General features: G+C 46.1%; 1 protein-coding gene across 1 annotated transcript; it reads right to left on the minus strand.

Moving 5' to 3' along the window:
- Positions 1-8905: 8905 nt before the first annotated feature.
- On the minus strand, positions 8906-15831 carry LOC118965032 (uncharacterized). Its single transcript, XM_036981757.2, has 9 exons — positions 15814-15831; positions 14205-14375; positions 13984-14050; positions 13620-13773; positions 13299-13335; positions 12881-13191; positions 9460-12472; positions 9197-9278; positions 8906-9024 (listed from the first exon to the last, which is right to left on the minus strand). Exons 1-9 carry the CDS (start codon positions 15829-15831, stop codon positions 8906-8908), a joined length of 3972 nt encoding a protein of 1323 aa, XP_036837652.2.
- Positions 15832-16192: the final 361 nt, after the last annotated feature.

A 16192-nucleotide genomic window follows, 5' to 3' on the forward strand; every position in this document is an offset into this window, starting at 1 on the left:
TCCTTTGACAGCTCTTTGGTCTTGGCCATAGTGGAGTTTGGAGTGTGACTGTTTGAGGTTGTGGACAGGTGTCTTTTATACTGATAACAAGTTCAAACAGGTGCCATTAATACAGGTAACGAGTGGAGGACAGAGGCGCCTCTTAAAGAAGAAGTTGCAGGTCTGTGAGAGCCAGAAATCTTGCTTGTTTGTAGGTGACCAAATACTTATTTTCCACCATAATTTGCAAATAAATTCATTAAAAATCCTATAATGTGATTTTCTGGATTTTCTTTTCTCATTTTGTCTGTCATAGTTGAAGTGTACCTATGATTTAAATTACAGGCCTCTCTCCTCTTTTTAAGTGGGAGAACTTGCACAATTGGTGGCTGACTAAATACTTTTTTGCCCCACTGTATGTATGTATGTATGTATGTATGTATGTATGTACACTGCTCAAAAAAAGAAAGGGAACACTAAAATAACACATCCTAGATCTGAATGAATGAAATATTCTTATTAAATACTTTTTTCTTTACATAGTTGAATGTGCTTACAATAAAATCACACAAATATTATCAATGGAAATCAAATGTATCAACCCATGGAGGTCTGGATTTGGAGTCACACTCAAAATTAAAGTGGAAAACCACACTACAGGCTGATCCAACTTTGATGTAATGTCCTTAAAACAAGTCAAAATGAGGCTCAGTAGTGTGTGTGGCCTCCACGTGCCTGTATGACCTCCCTACAACGCCTGGGCATGCTGCTGATGAGGTGGCGGATGGTCTCCTGAGGGATCTCCTCCCAGACCTGGACTAAAGCATCCGCCAACTCCTGGACAGTCTGTGGTGCAACGTAGCGTTGGTGGATGGAGCGAGACATGATGTCCCAGATGTGCTCAATTGGATTCAGGTCTGGGGAACGGGCGGGCCAGTCCATAGCATCAATGCCTTCCTATTGCAGGAACTGCTGACACACTCCAGCCACATGAGGTCTAGCATTGTCTTGCATTAGGAGGAACCCAGGGCCAACCGCACCAGCATATGGTCTCACAAGGGGTCTGAGGATCTCATCTCGGTACCTAATGGCAGTCAAGCTACCTCTGGTGAGCACATGGAGGGCTGTGCGCCCCCCCCCAAAGAAATGCCACCCCACACCATGACTGACCCATCGCCAAACCGGTCATGCTAGAGGATGTTGCAGGCAGCAGAACGTTCTCCACGGCGTCTCCAGACTCTGTCACGTCTGTCACGTGCTCAGTGTGAACCTGCTTTCATCTGTGAAGAGCACAGGGCGCCAGTGGCGAATTTGCCAATCTTGGTGTTCTCTGGCAAATGCCAAACGTCCTGCACGGTGTTGGGCTGTAAGCACAACCCCCACCTGTGGACATCGAGCCCTCATACCACCCTCATGGAGTCTGTTTCTGACCGTTTGAGCAGACACATGCACATTTGTGGCCTGCTGGAGGTCATTTTGCAGGGCTCTGGCAGTATTCCTCCTTGCACAAAGGCGGTGGTAGCGGTCCTGCTGCTGGGTTGTTGCCCTCCTATGGCCTCCTCCACGTCTCCTGATGTACTGGCCTGTCTCCTGGTAGCGCATCCATGCTCTGGACACTACGCTGACAGACACAGCAAACCTTCTTGCCACAGCTCGCATTGATTTTTCCATCCTGGATGAGCTGCACTACCTGAGCCACTTGTGTGGGTTGTAGACTCCGTCTCATGCTACCACTAGAGTGAAAGCACTGCCAGCATTCAAAAGTGACCAAAACATCAGCCAGGAAGCATAGGAACTGAGAAGTGGTCTGTGGTCTCCACCTGCAGAACCACTCCTTTATTGGGGGTGTCTTGCTAATTGCCTATCATTTCCACCTGTTGTCTATTCCATTTGCACAACAGCATGTGAAATGTATTGTCAATCAGTGTTGCTTCCTAAGTGGACAGTTTGATTTCACAGAAGTGTGATTGACTTGTGTTGTTTAAGTGTTCCCTTTATTTTTTTGAGCAGTGTATGTATGTATGTATGTGTGTGTGTGTGTGTATGTATGTATGTATGTCCTCTCACTGTCAACTGCAATTATTTTCAGCAAACGTAACACGTGTAAATATTTGTACGAACATAAGATTCAAAAACTGAGACAAACTGAATAAGTTCCACAGATATGTGACGAACAGAAATTGAATAATGTGTCCCTGAACGAAAGGGGAAGGGCAAAATCAAAAGTAAAAGTCAGTATCTGGTGTGGCCACCAGCAGCATTAAGTACTGCAGTGCATCTCCTCCTCATGGACTGCACCAGACTTAACAGTTATTCCTGTGAGATGTTACCCCACTCTTCCATCAAGGCACCTGCAAGATCCCAGACATTTCTAGGGGGGAATGGCCCTGTCCTCTCCATCCGATCCAACAGGTCCTAGACATGCTCAATGGGATTGAGATCCGGGCTCTTTGCTGGCCATGGCAAAACACTGACATTCCTGTCTTGTAGGAAATCAGCCATACTGCTCGTTCTGTGCGTGGTTGCATTGTCATGCTGCAGGGTCATGTCAGGATGAGCCTGCAGGAAGGGTACCACATGAGGGAGGAGGATGTCTTCCCTGTAACGCACAGCATTGAGATTGCCTGCAATGACATCAAGCTCAGTCCAATGATGATCGGGTGAAAAACATGGCCCACCTTGCCTGACGAGGATTCAGTCTCCTCGCCTCCCGGATGTACTCCAGTTTGCGATGGTCAGTCCAGATGAGAAAAGGGTGTTTAGCCCCCTCATGCCAATGTCTCCACGCCTTCAAGGCCTTGACGACAGCCAACAGCTCCCGGTCCCCCACATCGTAGTTTCAATCCGCCGGGCTGAGGTTCTACGAAAAGAAGGCACAGGGGCGGAGCTTCAGTGGCGTACCCGAGCGCTGAGAGAGCACTGCTCCTATCCCAGCTTCGGATGCGTCCACCTCCACTATGATCGGCAAAGAGGGATCCGGATGAGCCAACACAGGAACCGAGGTAAACAGAGCCTTCAGGTGCCTAAAAACCATGTTCGCCTCAGCTGACAATTGCAAGCACACCGGGCCCCCCTTTAGCAGTGAGGTAATGGGAGCAGCAACCTGACCAAAACCCTGGATAAACCTCCGGTAGTAGTTGGCAAACCCTAAAAATCACTGCACCTCCTTTACCGTGGTGGAAGTCGGCTAATTACGCACGGCTGCAACCCATACGCCATGACGAGGTACTCATAATGCCCTGAGGTGGTACTAAATGCCGTCTTACGCCCATCTCCCTTCCGAATACGCACCAGATTGTACGCACTCCTGAGATACAGTTTATTGAAGAAGTGAGCCCTGTGCATTGACTCAATCGCGGGTAACTATACCTCACCGTGATTTTATTGAGACCTCGATAATCAATGCACGGGCACAAACCTCCATCCTTCTTCTTCACAAAAAAGAAACTCAAGGAGACAGGTTAAATGGAGGGCTGAATGTACCCCTGACGCAGGGATTCGGAGACATATGTCTCCATACCCACCGTCTCCACTTTCGACAGGGGATACACGTGACTCCTGGGAAGTGCAGCGTCTACCAGGAGATCTATCGCACAATCCCCCCGTCGATGGGGTGGTAATTGAGTCGCCTTCTTTTTACAGAAGGCGAGAGCCAAATTGGCATATTCTGGGGGAATGCGCACGGTGGAGACCTGGTCTGTACTTTCCACCGTAGTAGCACCAACAGAAATCCCCAAACACCTACCTGAGCACTCTCACGACCACCCCGTGAGAGCCCTCTGTGGCCAAGAAACAGTGGGGTTATAACAATGGGGTTATGACAAGCTAACCAGGGTAGGCCCAGCACCACGGAATACGCAGGAGAATCAATAAGAAAAAGACTCATCTTTTCCCTGTGACCCCCCTGCGTTACCATACTCAAAGGAGCGGTTGCCTCCCTGATAAACCCTGACCCTAATGGTCGACTATCTAAGACATGAACAGGGAAAGGCATATCCACAGGAACAATGGAGATCCCTAAACTATGAGCTAATCCTTTATTAATGAAATTCCCAGCCGCGCCTAAATCTACTAGCGCCTTATGCTGGGAACGCAGGGAAAATTCAAGAAAAGTAACAGAGACAAACATATGTGCAACAGAGGGCTCTGGATGAGAATCGTGCCTACTCACCTGGGGTGACGCCAGAGCGCCCTGCCTGCTACCTCGATTCCCAGAGGAACCAACCCGGCACCGACCAGCAGTAAGACCTCTGCGGCCACATATGGTGCACAAGAGGAAACCCCCTCCGGTTTCCCTGCGCACCGCACCTCCCAGCTCCATGGGTATCGGAGAGGGTGTGCGGGAGGATGGAACAACCAGACCCCGATCTGGACGTCCGCGAGTAGCCAGCAGGTTGTCCAGCCGGATGGACAGGTCCACCAGCTGGTCGAAGGTGAGGGTGGTGTCTCTGCAGAGCAGCTCCCGACGGACGTCCTCACGTAGACTACAGCGGTAATGGTCGATCAGGGCCCTGTTGCTCCATCCAGCGCCGGCAGCCAGGGTCCTAAACTCCAGCGCAAACTTCTGGGCACTCCTCGTCTCCTGCCTCAGATGGTAAAGGCGCTCACCCGCCGCTCTGCCCTCGGGTGGGTGGTCGAATACTGTCCGGAAACAGCGGGTGAACTCCTCAAAATCGTCCAACTTCGCATCTCCCCCTCCACACACAGCGCTGGCCCACTCCAGGGCTTTCCCCTTGAGGCACGAGACGAGGGCGAAACTCTTCTCACGGTCCGATGGAGCTGGGTGGACCGTGGCCAGGTACATGCTTAGTTTTAGGAGGAGACCCTGGCAGCCGGCAGCATCTCCGTCGTATCCCTGTGGTATGGATAGCTAGGTTCAGGTGGGAAAGGGGTGTTCAGGGTAGACCCCGGTTGTGCTGGTAGAGGCGCTGGAAAAACTCCCTGTGTCTCCCAGCGGTCCATATTCTGGACAACGAGATCCATGGCGGCGCTCAGTTTGGAAATCATCGGCGTATGTTCCAGGACGCGCTCCTCCACCTCCACGGCTGGGGTACCTTCTCCTGCTGACTTCATTTTGGTCAGAGATTCTATCACAGTCGTGTGTATAGGTGGCAGGGAAGTCAGGCGCAGGAGAATCAAAACTTGGTGGAATGGAGTAGTTTAATAACTTAAAACACATAACTCCAAAACCATGAAATACAATGAAACAAAGTGGGTACGAGGACCCGTCGCGCACCAAATACAAAACACGAATACTGAACATAAAACAATCTCTGACAAAGACATGAGGGAAAACAGACGGTTAAATACACAACAGGTAATGAATGGGATTGAAACCAGGTGTGTAGTAAGACAAGATAAATCCAATGGAAAATGAAAAATGGATCAATGATGGCTAGAAGACCGGTGACGTCAACCGCCGAGCACCGCCCGAACAAGGAGAGGCTTCGACTTCCGCAGAAGTTGTGACACCCACAGGGTGGGCTTTTTCATACATGCAGGATTTTTTTTCCCAATGTACCTCTAAATGTATTCTGCTCAACCAGTATCTCCATCTCAGACAGATGACAACAAATCCCCAGCCGCGATGCTATCCTGACTGAAGCAGTAGGGTATGTGTCAACACAAATATTGATAATATCTCTCTGACTGGAATAAGGTTCTCAATGGCAAGGCTTTTCTTCGGCAAAGAGAGACATCCATACAACGGTAAAAGAGCAAACTGACTCTGAAAGCCCCACCAGCTCTACCCAGTACTGCTTTATCTGCTCCGTCGTTATGCGGGAGACTCTGTCAAAGGAGATGAGGATACCAAAACACAATGCTACACTCCAAAGTGCTGCCGTGGGGCTTTCCTGAGCTGAACAAACTAGCTGTAAAACCTCTCGCTTTCACTGGCTTCTAGATCAGAGCGCTTGCGTCATTGCTATTTTACAAGAGAATGAGAAATCGACTGAAGGGAAACAGTCAACCATGTTTCTTGTTTGAGAAATTTGACTTCATCTTGCCTCATTCTTAAAAAGTTAGGGATGAAAATGATCTAATACAACAATAAAAAGCTACAACAAACGAACGCACAATTCTGTATTTCATCACGTTCTACCTCTGTCAAGACACACACACACACACACACACACACACACACACAGGGAACAAGAGCAAAAAAGTGCGGTGATTCATCTACTGTCCTTAACACCATGTCAGCTCCTGTCCTCTGAGGTCTGCTCAAACTCCTCCCCCAGGTTTAATGGGACCAGCCATTATGACCCTCAGAGGTTTCCTCTGTGCTGTGGTTTCTGGTTTTATGTCATGCCACAAAAATCCTTCATGCTTAGCTCTGCATTGACCCACAGTGAAATCCTCAAATCCCTCTCTAACACTCACACTCATAACTACAATGACCTGTTACTCTGTTCATGCCTGTGATCAGCCTGATCTCATAGACTAGACATAACATAGTAAATGTAAATCCGGGACACTCAAATTAGTATAATATGTTATGTTTGGTATGGTTAAGACAAATGGTTATTTAAGGCAAAAACGAAAGTAGGGTGGTTGGTCAGGGTGGAGGGGTGGGCATACAGTATAACACGGATGTCTAACGATCCAAAGGTTATGATTTTGAATCTCATCACAGACAACTTTAGCTAATTAGCAAACTTTCAACTCCTTACCACTTTTTAGCTACTTTGTAACTACTTAGCATGTTAGCTAACCCTTCCCCTAACCCTTATAGCTAACCCTTCCCCTAACTCTAACCTTAACCCTTTAACCTAACTCCTAAACTTAACTCTAACCTTAACCCTAACCCCTAGCCTAACTAACTTTAACCAGGTAATTTGTTTTTGATGGAAGAGGGAGGTGCAGACATGGGATAGATGGTAGAAGAGCAATGATAGACGCTGCCATCGGTTTTCTGAAAAAAAGTGCCTGATTTTTATTTTTATTTCACCTTTATTTAACCAGGTAGGCTAGTTGAGAACAAGTTCTCATTTACAACTGCGACCTGGCCAAGATAAAGCATAGCAGTGTGAACAGACAACAACACAGAGTTACACATGGAGTAAACAATAAACAAGTCAATAACACAGTAGAAAAAAAAGAAAAAAAGAGTCTATATACATTGTGTGCAAAAGGCATGAGGAGGTAGGCGAATAATTACAACTTAGCAGATTAACACTGGAGTGATAAATGATCAGCTGGTCATGTGCAGGTAAAGATACTGGTGAGCAAAAGAGCAGAAAAGTAAATAAATAAAAACAGTATGAAAACAATAGAATCTCACCATACCTTCTCTGCTATGCAATCTGGTTTCAGAGCTGATCATGGGTGCACCTCAGCCACGCTCAAGGTCCTAAACGATATCTTAACCGCCATCGATAAGAAACATTACTGTGCAGCCGTATTCATTGATCTGGCCAAGGCTTTAGACTCTGTCAATCACCACATCCTCATCGGCAGACTCGACAGCCTTGGTTTCTCAAATGATTGCCTCGCCTGGTTCACCAACTACTTCTCTGATAGAGTTCAGTGTGTCAAATCGGAGGGTCTGCTGTCCGGACCTCTGGCAGTCTCTATGGGGGTGCCACAGGGTTCAATTCTTGGACCGACTCTCTTCTCTGTATACATCAATGATGTCGCTCTTGCTGCTGGTGAGTCTCTGGCCCTTCTTTGGACACTGTGTTAACAACCCTCCAGGCAAGCTTCAATGCCATACAACTCTCCTTCCGTGGCCTCCAATTGCTCTTAAATACAAGTAAAACTAAATGCATGCTCTTCAACCGATCGCTGCCTGCACCTGCCCGCCTGTCCAACATCACTACTCTGGACGGCTCTGACTTAGAATACGTGGACAACTACAAATACCTAGGTGTCTGGTTAGACTGTAAACTCTCCTTCCAGACCCACATCAATCTCCAATCCAAAGTTAAATCTAGAATTGGCTTCCTATTTCGCAACAAAGCATCCTTCACTCATGCTGCCAAACATACCCTTGTAAAACTGACCACCCTACCAATCCTCGACTTTGGCGATGTCATTTACAAAATAGCCTCCAATACCCTACTCAACAAATTGGATGCAGTCTATCACAGTGCAATCCGTTTTGTCACCAAAGCCCCATATACTACCCATCATTGCGACCTGTACGCTCTCATTGGCTGGCCCTCGCTTCATACTCGTCGCCAAACCCACTGGCTCCATGTCATCTACAAGACCCTGCTAGGTAAAGTATTGTATTTGCCACCATGGCCTTTTTTTGCCTTTACCTCCCTTATCTCACCTTATTTGCTCACATCGTATATAGACTTGTTTATACTGTATTATTGACTGTATGTTTGTTTTACTCCATGTGTAACTCTGTGTCGTTGTATGTGTCGAACTGCTTTGCTTTATCTTGGCCAGGTCGCAATTGTAAATGAGAACTTGTTCTCAACTTGCCTACCTGGTTAAATAAAGGTGAAATAAAAAATATAGAAAAAATATATAGAAAGCATCTCAGAGGGTTGATCTAGCTGCAGATAGCTAATTCTCCTCTATGTGTTTTTCTTATTTACAATGACAGCTTAGGAACAGTGGGTTAACTACCTTGTTCAGGAACAGAACAACATATTTTTACATGGCCAGCTCAGGGATCTGACCTAGCAACCTTTCGGTTACTGGCCCAATGCTCTAACCACAAGGCTACCTGACGCCCTATGTCCTGCCAACTCAAAAGCTGAACAATAAATGTGTAACCAAGGGGGAACTAGTGCATTTCTCTGAGAAAATCTGCTTCAGTATTATCAATCTTCCAAAACACTTGAAATTCTTGTAAAATCATTGGCATTTATTTGATCAAATAGACTTTGAAAGGTTAGACATGCAGAAATTCCTCTTGTCAAAAGTATTGCTGTTACAAAAGTAGTTATTCATGCAACGTAACAGGTTACAGGTTCTTCTTGGTGAAGCGCCTGAATGGCTTCATCATTGCTGAAAAGACCCTGACAATCAAGGATCGTTTTTTGACACGCTGAGATATGGAGGGAGAAACCTCTCCAACTGGAGCTAGAAACACAAGAGAAATGGATGGGGTAAGAGAGAGAGAGAGAGAAAGAGAGAGATGCAGTATAGTAACGTTGAAAAATAACAGTGCTATGAGTTTGGTAGGCATTCCTATGTTTCTAACACACACCTAAACAAAACTACAAGCTATAGCAGAGCTCTAAAACATCCTTACCTATGCAATGTCCATCAGTAGAGGGAATCTCAGTCTGGTCCTGGACTGAATGGCAGTCCTTTTTGTTTCCTCTCTTGGAACGCTAACAAAGAAAGGTAAAGAAAATGGTACAGAGAATAAATAAATGGAACACTTCTGAATCCAAGGCAACAATTTAGTGGTGAATAAAAAATATTTATTTCATGTATTTGTCTTATCATAGCCACATCAATAACATCAGCACCTAACTGGAACAAAAAACATATGCTAACTCCCTGCTATACCTTGAAGTTGATCCTGAGTTTGGTCATTGAAAAGCAAAGGAAGCTCCTTCTTGCTTTCTGCTCAGCCCCCCTCTCCGTCTCAGCCTGGTCTGATGGGTTTGTTGCAGCAGAAGCTGGTCTTGACGCCTCCTTGCATCCCTGTACCAGCTGCTGGGTCAAGGACTTTACCAGGACTCTGTCAAATGCAGGGTCCTGGGAGGACATAGCTGCTTGCAGGGTGTTATAAGAGCCAAACTCCTCCATGAGGTTTTTATGTACACCTCTGAACACCCTTTGGATGCTCAGGTTCTGGGAATATGCCTGTGTCCTGGATAATCTGGATGCAGCACAGAACTCAGACAGGACTTGTCTGATGAGTTGCTGAGATGTTTCTGTCAGATCTGCTGCCTGTTGGGAGGGTCCATCTAGGGCTGAGGGTCTGATCTCCGATAGCAACCTTATCACCAGTATGGTGACAAAACAGATGCCATCATCTTTGCTGGAGTCCATCAAGTACTGCAGTGGGAATGCAGTGGCACTGCTGATGTCCGGGATGATTAAGAGCTCCCTCAGATGGCTAGAGCTGCTGGGGATACACACCTCCTTCTCTTCAATGTCAATCCCCTCTCCCTTTGGTACCAAAGAGGTTCCCTTGCTGGTGAAAGACGGAGTGGAGGATCGAAAAGAGGCTTTAGCACTCGGTGGTCGGCTGCTGTCACTGTTACGATGCAGGGGTTCATCTGTGTGTGCCATCATCTTTGTCTTTAGGTCACTTGTAGAAATCTCTGGCATTTTAGAGTCCCTGGTGTCGATGCAGGAGCTCCTGACGATGGGGCAGGTCAGATCAAAAGGCACTTCGTCAGGGATGGGAGTGCCAGGGAGGTTGATCTCTAACTCACACTCTGACCTAGGACCCTTTGAAGAGCTGGACAAGGAACTACGACCATTTAAAGAAGTGGATAAAGATGAACAGGTTCGAGGGATGTCTTGGCAGACTTGTTCACTGTCATCCTCACTTTTCTCAATCTCCTTCAGCATAGTTCCTACCATATCATTGATCTGAAGGTGCTCCCTGGAATCCTTCATTCGCCCGAAGTTTGAGATTTCACTCTGGATAGCAACCAGGATTTCCCCAAGGGTCTCTTTGGAAGAAGCCATTTCTGTCCTTTCGGATCCGGATGGCTTCAGCCCTGTGAAGAAATCCTTAAGTGTGTTCTTCATACTGACGCAGATGTTCTTAGCTGTTGACCAAAGCTTCTCCTCTGATATTTTAACACTCAATTCAGTATAATCCAGTTGGGAGCCCCCGTGGGAGCACTGCGAAACTCTCCCACTTCTTTCCAGTAGCACAGTGTCAGTGGACTCATTTTTCTGGAAAATAGTCGCCATTCCTTTGACAAAGGTTTCCACTAATCCAGAGGCTGTATTCTCAGAGGACATGGAGGACATGGATTCTGAAAGGACATGGATCTCTGATGGTGAGCTAGATGATAAGCCAGCCTGCAGACTTTTCTGAAGACCAGTATGGCTGATCTGTGTGATAAAGGAATGACTGGATCTCATCAGCACTTTACTCACTGCCTCTTCTGCCTGAGTCTGAAAGTCATTGCTAGAGAGCTTCTTAATGCTCTGAATCAGACTAGTTGAGGACTCTGTGATTCTGACACTCTCTTCTGAGCTCAGTTGAGAATATTGAGTACTCACGCTCAAGTCTTCATTGGGTGAGGGTGACTGGGAAATAGTATAGTCATCAAGCTTTGATAGGACACCATCAACAAACCAACAAGCCTCTAGGGACTCATCAGATGAACTGACAACGGCTAAGGATTTACTCTCCACTTTTGATAACTCTGACTTGTAGATGGAAAAAACACTGCCAAGAACTTCTTGAGTACTGGTATCCAGATTGGAGAGACAGAGAGCTGGTATTGGTTGGCTCTCTCTGGGAACTCTACTGTGTTCGGTGCTGGGTAACTGGACCTCAACAGTTGAAACAGTTGCCTTTTCCAGGGTGTCTGAAGACTCCCGAAGAGAAGCATCCTTTGACACACCTTCTTCTCGAGCGGCTAGAGTTAAAAGGTCCCTCAGCTTTGCTCGTATACGGCCATAGAGTGTGCCGGCTAGAGAGAAGGTTATCTTCTGTGAAGACCCTGTTTTGTGGTCATTTACAGGAACTGGCCAATCAACTGCTTCACATGTGTCTTCAAATGATGCTATCGTCTCCATGCCTCCCACAAATGCCTTAACAATCACTGTGGCAGTGGAGGTTACAGATGTCAGGGCTGTGCAGCTGGTATTCAGCGGGGCTTCAGTAAGGCTAGGAGCAGCACTAGAAGGCCTAGAGGAAGGAGCCATGCCAGAAGAGCTGCTGACTTTCCTTGTAAGGATGGTGCTCACCGCCTTCAGGGCTTTAGACTGAAAGTCGGGGCTAGAGAGGGTCTGAATCTTTCTGGCCACCACACTGGTAGAGGATCCAGTCTCTTTGAGAAAGTGAGTGGTCCCTTCCTTCCCAGATGGACACTCAACATCTAGATCACATTGAAGATTGGTCAGAAATTTAGACGCCAAGATTGTCATCTTCTTGGCCAGATCCAATAGGATGTTGAAGTCCTGTGCCATTTTGTCCATTGTGCCGACAATGGCCTCCAGCACATCATCGGTCACAGGGTCCATGAGGGGCTCGATAAACCCTACCCACTCTGGCTCAGATGTTTGGCTCTGTAGCTCGGCCAGGATCTGAACCGAGGCTACCCGAATGACCTCCTTGCCTGCTGCTATGTCCTGACTGTCCATAGGGGGGCAACTCCCCGGGCTGGCCTGAATGGCCACTGAGAGGCCAGAGTTAAGCTGGTGTACCACCTCCCCCACGATAGCACAGCTCAACTCGGAGGAGCTGGAGGAGGTGGGGTTGGAGTGACCCTCAACCAGGGATATCAGAAGGCTCTCTTCCGTTACCCCAAAAAGAGCCTTCAGAGGCTCCTCCATGAGGGGAGCCTCTCTAGTTGCAGGCAAGCTCTGCAATGAGGTCTGGGACCTTGAAGATAAACACACAATCACCACTTAAGCCATGCAAATGTAACCAACTGTATCTAATCTGGGTCATTAGTGAGCCTGAAAACCAAATTAGAGCAATGATGGATTACTTCTCATACCACCTTAGTTCTAGAAGCCTAAAGCCAACTGACACGATTTTTTGCCTGATTTTTATGTTTGTACGACATCAGAATATGATTATTTCTGAATGGCATGTACCTGATCTATTTATTCATAGATGACTTCATGGCTTACCCAGTTAAAAATGACTTTCACCTGGACCCACCCCCAGTGGCAACATTTCTGACCAGAACTTAAAACTACAAGGTGTGAATTCCAAGTTAATAATGTATGATAAGTATGGATCAGGTCTTGCAATTATTATGTTGAAATATTGCTGTGAACATACCTCTTAGGCGAACAGCATGGTGATGAGGTTCTGCGAGTGGATTTTTGGCGGCATCCTGCACTGCCATTACTCCTCCTCTCCTTAGTCCAGTAGTTCATCTCACTGATCAGCAGCCTTTTCTCTCTCTCATCCAGACTGCCTAAGGAATCCTCAGACCCTGTCAGAGAGCACTGGGATTCTGGGGAGGTTGCCCCACTCCTCAGGTTCACCCCCATGATACGAGCTAGCGCTGGTAGGAGAATGCGGAGGGCTGTCTGGGTCACGACTTTAACAATCTTCAGACACAGCATGGAGAGCTGCTCGAATGTGAGCTATGGCCAACAAACAGAGTAATGTTTTTGTCAATCAAGCAATTCCATGACACCATTCCCTATATAGCGCACAACTTTTGACCAGAACCTTATGTGGAGAGACTTACATTATTTTTCATGCCCTGCTGAATCACTCTCCATTGGCTAGAGAAAAGAAAAGAAAGGAAACATATTTTACCTGCACACTGGTGTTGAGTTAGTGGAGTCACTAGATAGCCATGTCAGGGAAAATAAACGTGTATTTATTTAAGCAATTAGCAAGTCCATGAGATATTTTGTTCTTGATTTACAGGAAGAGTTAGGTGTGTGGTTACAGTGATGTTAGGGTTAGGTGTAGTGTTTGAAATCCCATTTGTGGTTAGAAGGTGCACTATGACTATAAATTCAGAGTTGTTGTATGTGAGGTTGGAAAAAGACATGGGACTTGCTCATCAGTTAGACTCCTCAGGAAGGAGAGGAGGATTGGGGCACAGCATGTCCCAATCTTGAGAGAAGGCATTAGAGTCCTCCGAGCCTCCTTCTCCAGCTGCTCAATGATAGATCCCCTTTCCCGGAAACCACACCCGGGTGTCTGAGAAGACTCTGGGAAACCGCAAAGAGAAATCTAAAGTTGAATCTGAACTTGATCCCTAATTTCCTTCACCTTTAGGGATTTGATTGCACTGGACAGGTAAAAGCACATCTCTCTGCGGGCCTCCACTATATTGCTTTCACCTATATAGATACTATCTACTCAGATCGGTGCTGATGAATTTGAACACAACCTGCACCCAACATGAAGTAATCTCGGACCTGCACCAATGCTGCTGTCCTCCTCCACGGAAGTCTTCTTGGCACCGCCACTGGACTTACGTTTAGCCTACATGACAACAGATTATAGGTTTAATAGCAGATCTAAGGTCAGTGTAGCGTCTCCTCCTAATGCTTTAAGGCTAGGATTTAGTGATAGTAAACTAATCCTAGATCTGTGCCTAAGTAGGCAGAGCATGTGTAAAGGACAGCATATTTCTTACCTTGCCTCCTGTCCTGTTCTTGTTGGTCTCATGTGTCTCTGTTTCATCCTTCATGTTCTCCACGACTTTATTTTGGTCATCCGGGGGATCCTCCCATTTCACGCTCTGGTGGATAAATAAGAGGTCAATATCAGTCCTAGGTTGTGACTTTATGAAACAACTTATTCGCTCCTATTTTAAACAAAACGGCAATAGTGGTCAGATTTCAGGCCATGGATCAAACCAGTGAGACCTATTGCTGTGTTGGTGACCTACTATATTGTGAGTAATTTCTCCTCTAAACTCAAAATAGGCAAATGAACCATACCTTGCTGTCATCTGACATGATGAGTAGCTTATTGTTGTAGGCTGTTTAGAGGAAATACTAATACCTCCTTTGAAAAAACGTCAGTGAACCATCGGCAGACAACTGAAGTGAATATGAACGTCCTTGAATTATGCCAAAGCATTGTTGAATACTCGATTCCGATTGGCTGAAGCCAGAGCATTCTTCAAAGATGTCATACACACATGATGTCACAATTAGGCCTAAGTCTAATATCTATATGAATTGTCAATTTCATTAGAAAACAAATCAAAGCTTGTCAAAGTTCTGCCAAACGAAAATATGTCTAAGTGCACGTTTTTGCGTTTAATTTATGGTTTATCATGCATCGTCATTCATCACCATATACAAAAACGTAACTCGCTGCCATCCATTAGCTATAATTCTGAGGTTGTAGATCTGCAAAACTAGAACGTGCAATAAATTATAACCACTTGCAGAATAATTTCAAATCAAAGACGTTCCGCTGCATAGAGCTGACACGTTTCTTGGCGTCAGGGGACAGTGCCATGGTTCTGAAATGTTTCGAGTCTGGGCAGCACCTGAGACCGCGGCATGGTGCTGAAATGGAGCAGGGCTCAGTTCTATGGATATCTCATGCGGATTTTCCTGCTAGCCTATGTATAACGATTCTATAATTACATTATTTTCATCCATCCGTCAACACAAATGGCATGTCAACGTTCCCCAAATAATAATGCAATGAAGCCAAGCCGAGATGTATGGTTCTTCATCCAGAGGACGAAGCACCACTGTATCATCTAAAACCTTCAGAGAGATCCCTTAAAACTGTAGTATAAATTCTCCACGGCTGTTATGGTAGCTAGGTTAATTTAGCGAGACATGGACAAATCCAACACATAGCGTTTCTACTGAGTCCTGCTTAGAGGTGACTGACCGTCATGTTGCTAGTTGTAATGACGCTTTTAAAACAAGAATAGTTATTTGTAATTGCTCTGGGAGCTAATTATTGCAGAGCCCAGCTACACATCCTGCTCGCTGGGCTCATTATGGACAGCCATTGAGCAGTTCAGGTGAAAAAGTCAGCCAGATCTGATCCCTATAACATACATGATACTAGGATCCTGTAGCAACCTGCCGGCCTGCACAATCCTCCATGGCACGAATGCTACACGCGCAATATGGTATGCTAACATCCCACAACAATTCCCCAATTGGAATTACTTGCCTAAACTTCCAATCATACTTATTTTCTAATATTAGAACAAGATGGGATTAGGACAACTGTAAAGCTCATTAAACGTAGGCTAAAATGAACCTTACCTGGCTGTCGTCAGCCATTTTGTGTAGCCCGTTAATTAAGGCTCTGCGCCTCTGATACTGCAGCTGTTCTGATAGGCTACTGTAGCTGTTCTGTAACTGTTAAACTAGTCTAATCGTATCCGTTGGAAACTGGTCAGTGAACCGTCCTCAAACACAATGAACTGATGTCAATATGGACATGAACCTTCACATAAAGATATCAAATACATGACGTCAGATATGCCTAGAGGTATTGTTGACTTATCATAGTGTCACAGTACGTGCTGTTGACAGCCTGCCCCGAAATCAAAAAGGAACATGGATTTTGTGAAATCTGTTGTGAATGTATCGGGAATGTTTTTACAATTATATAACTGCCTTCATTTTACTGGACCCCATG

The sequence above is a fragment of the Oncorhynchus mykiss genome, chromosome 6, assembly GCF_057628025.1.
Source record: "Oncorhynchus mykiss isolate SJ-2025 chromosome 6, ASM5762802v1, whole genome shotgun sequence".
Classification (NCBI taxonomy): Eukaryota; Metazoa; Chordata; class Actinopteri; order Salmoniformes; family Salmonidae; genus Oncorhynchus; species Oncorhynchus mykiss.

Bases quoted from the DNA above. Each gene is read 5' to 3' on its own strand.
- LOC118965032 (XM_036981757.2), bottom strand. The intron at 13,774-13,983 runs GTCCGAGATTAC...GCGGTTTCCCAG, and splicing joins GGACAGCAGCATTGGTGCAG to AGTCTTCTCAGACACCCGGG. The intron at 13,192-13,298 runs GTAAGTCTCTCC...TGTTGGCCATAG, and splicing joins AGCAGGGCATGAAAAATAAT to CTCACATTCGAGCAGCTCTC.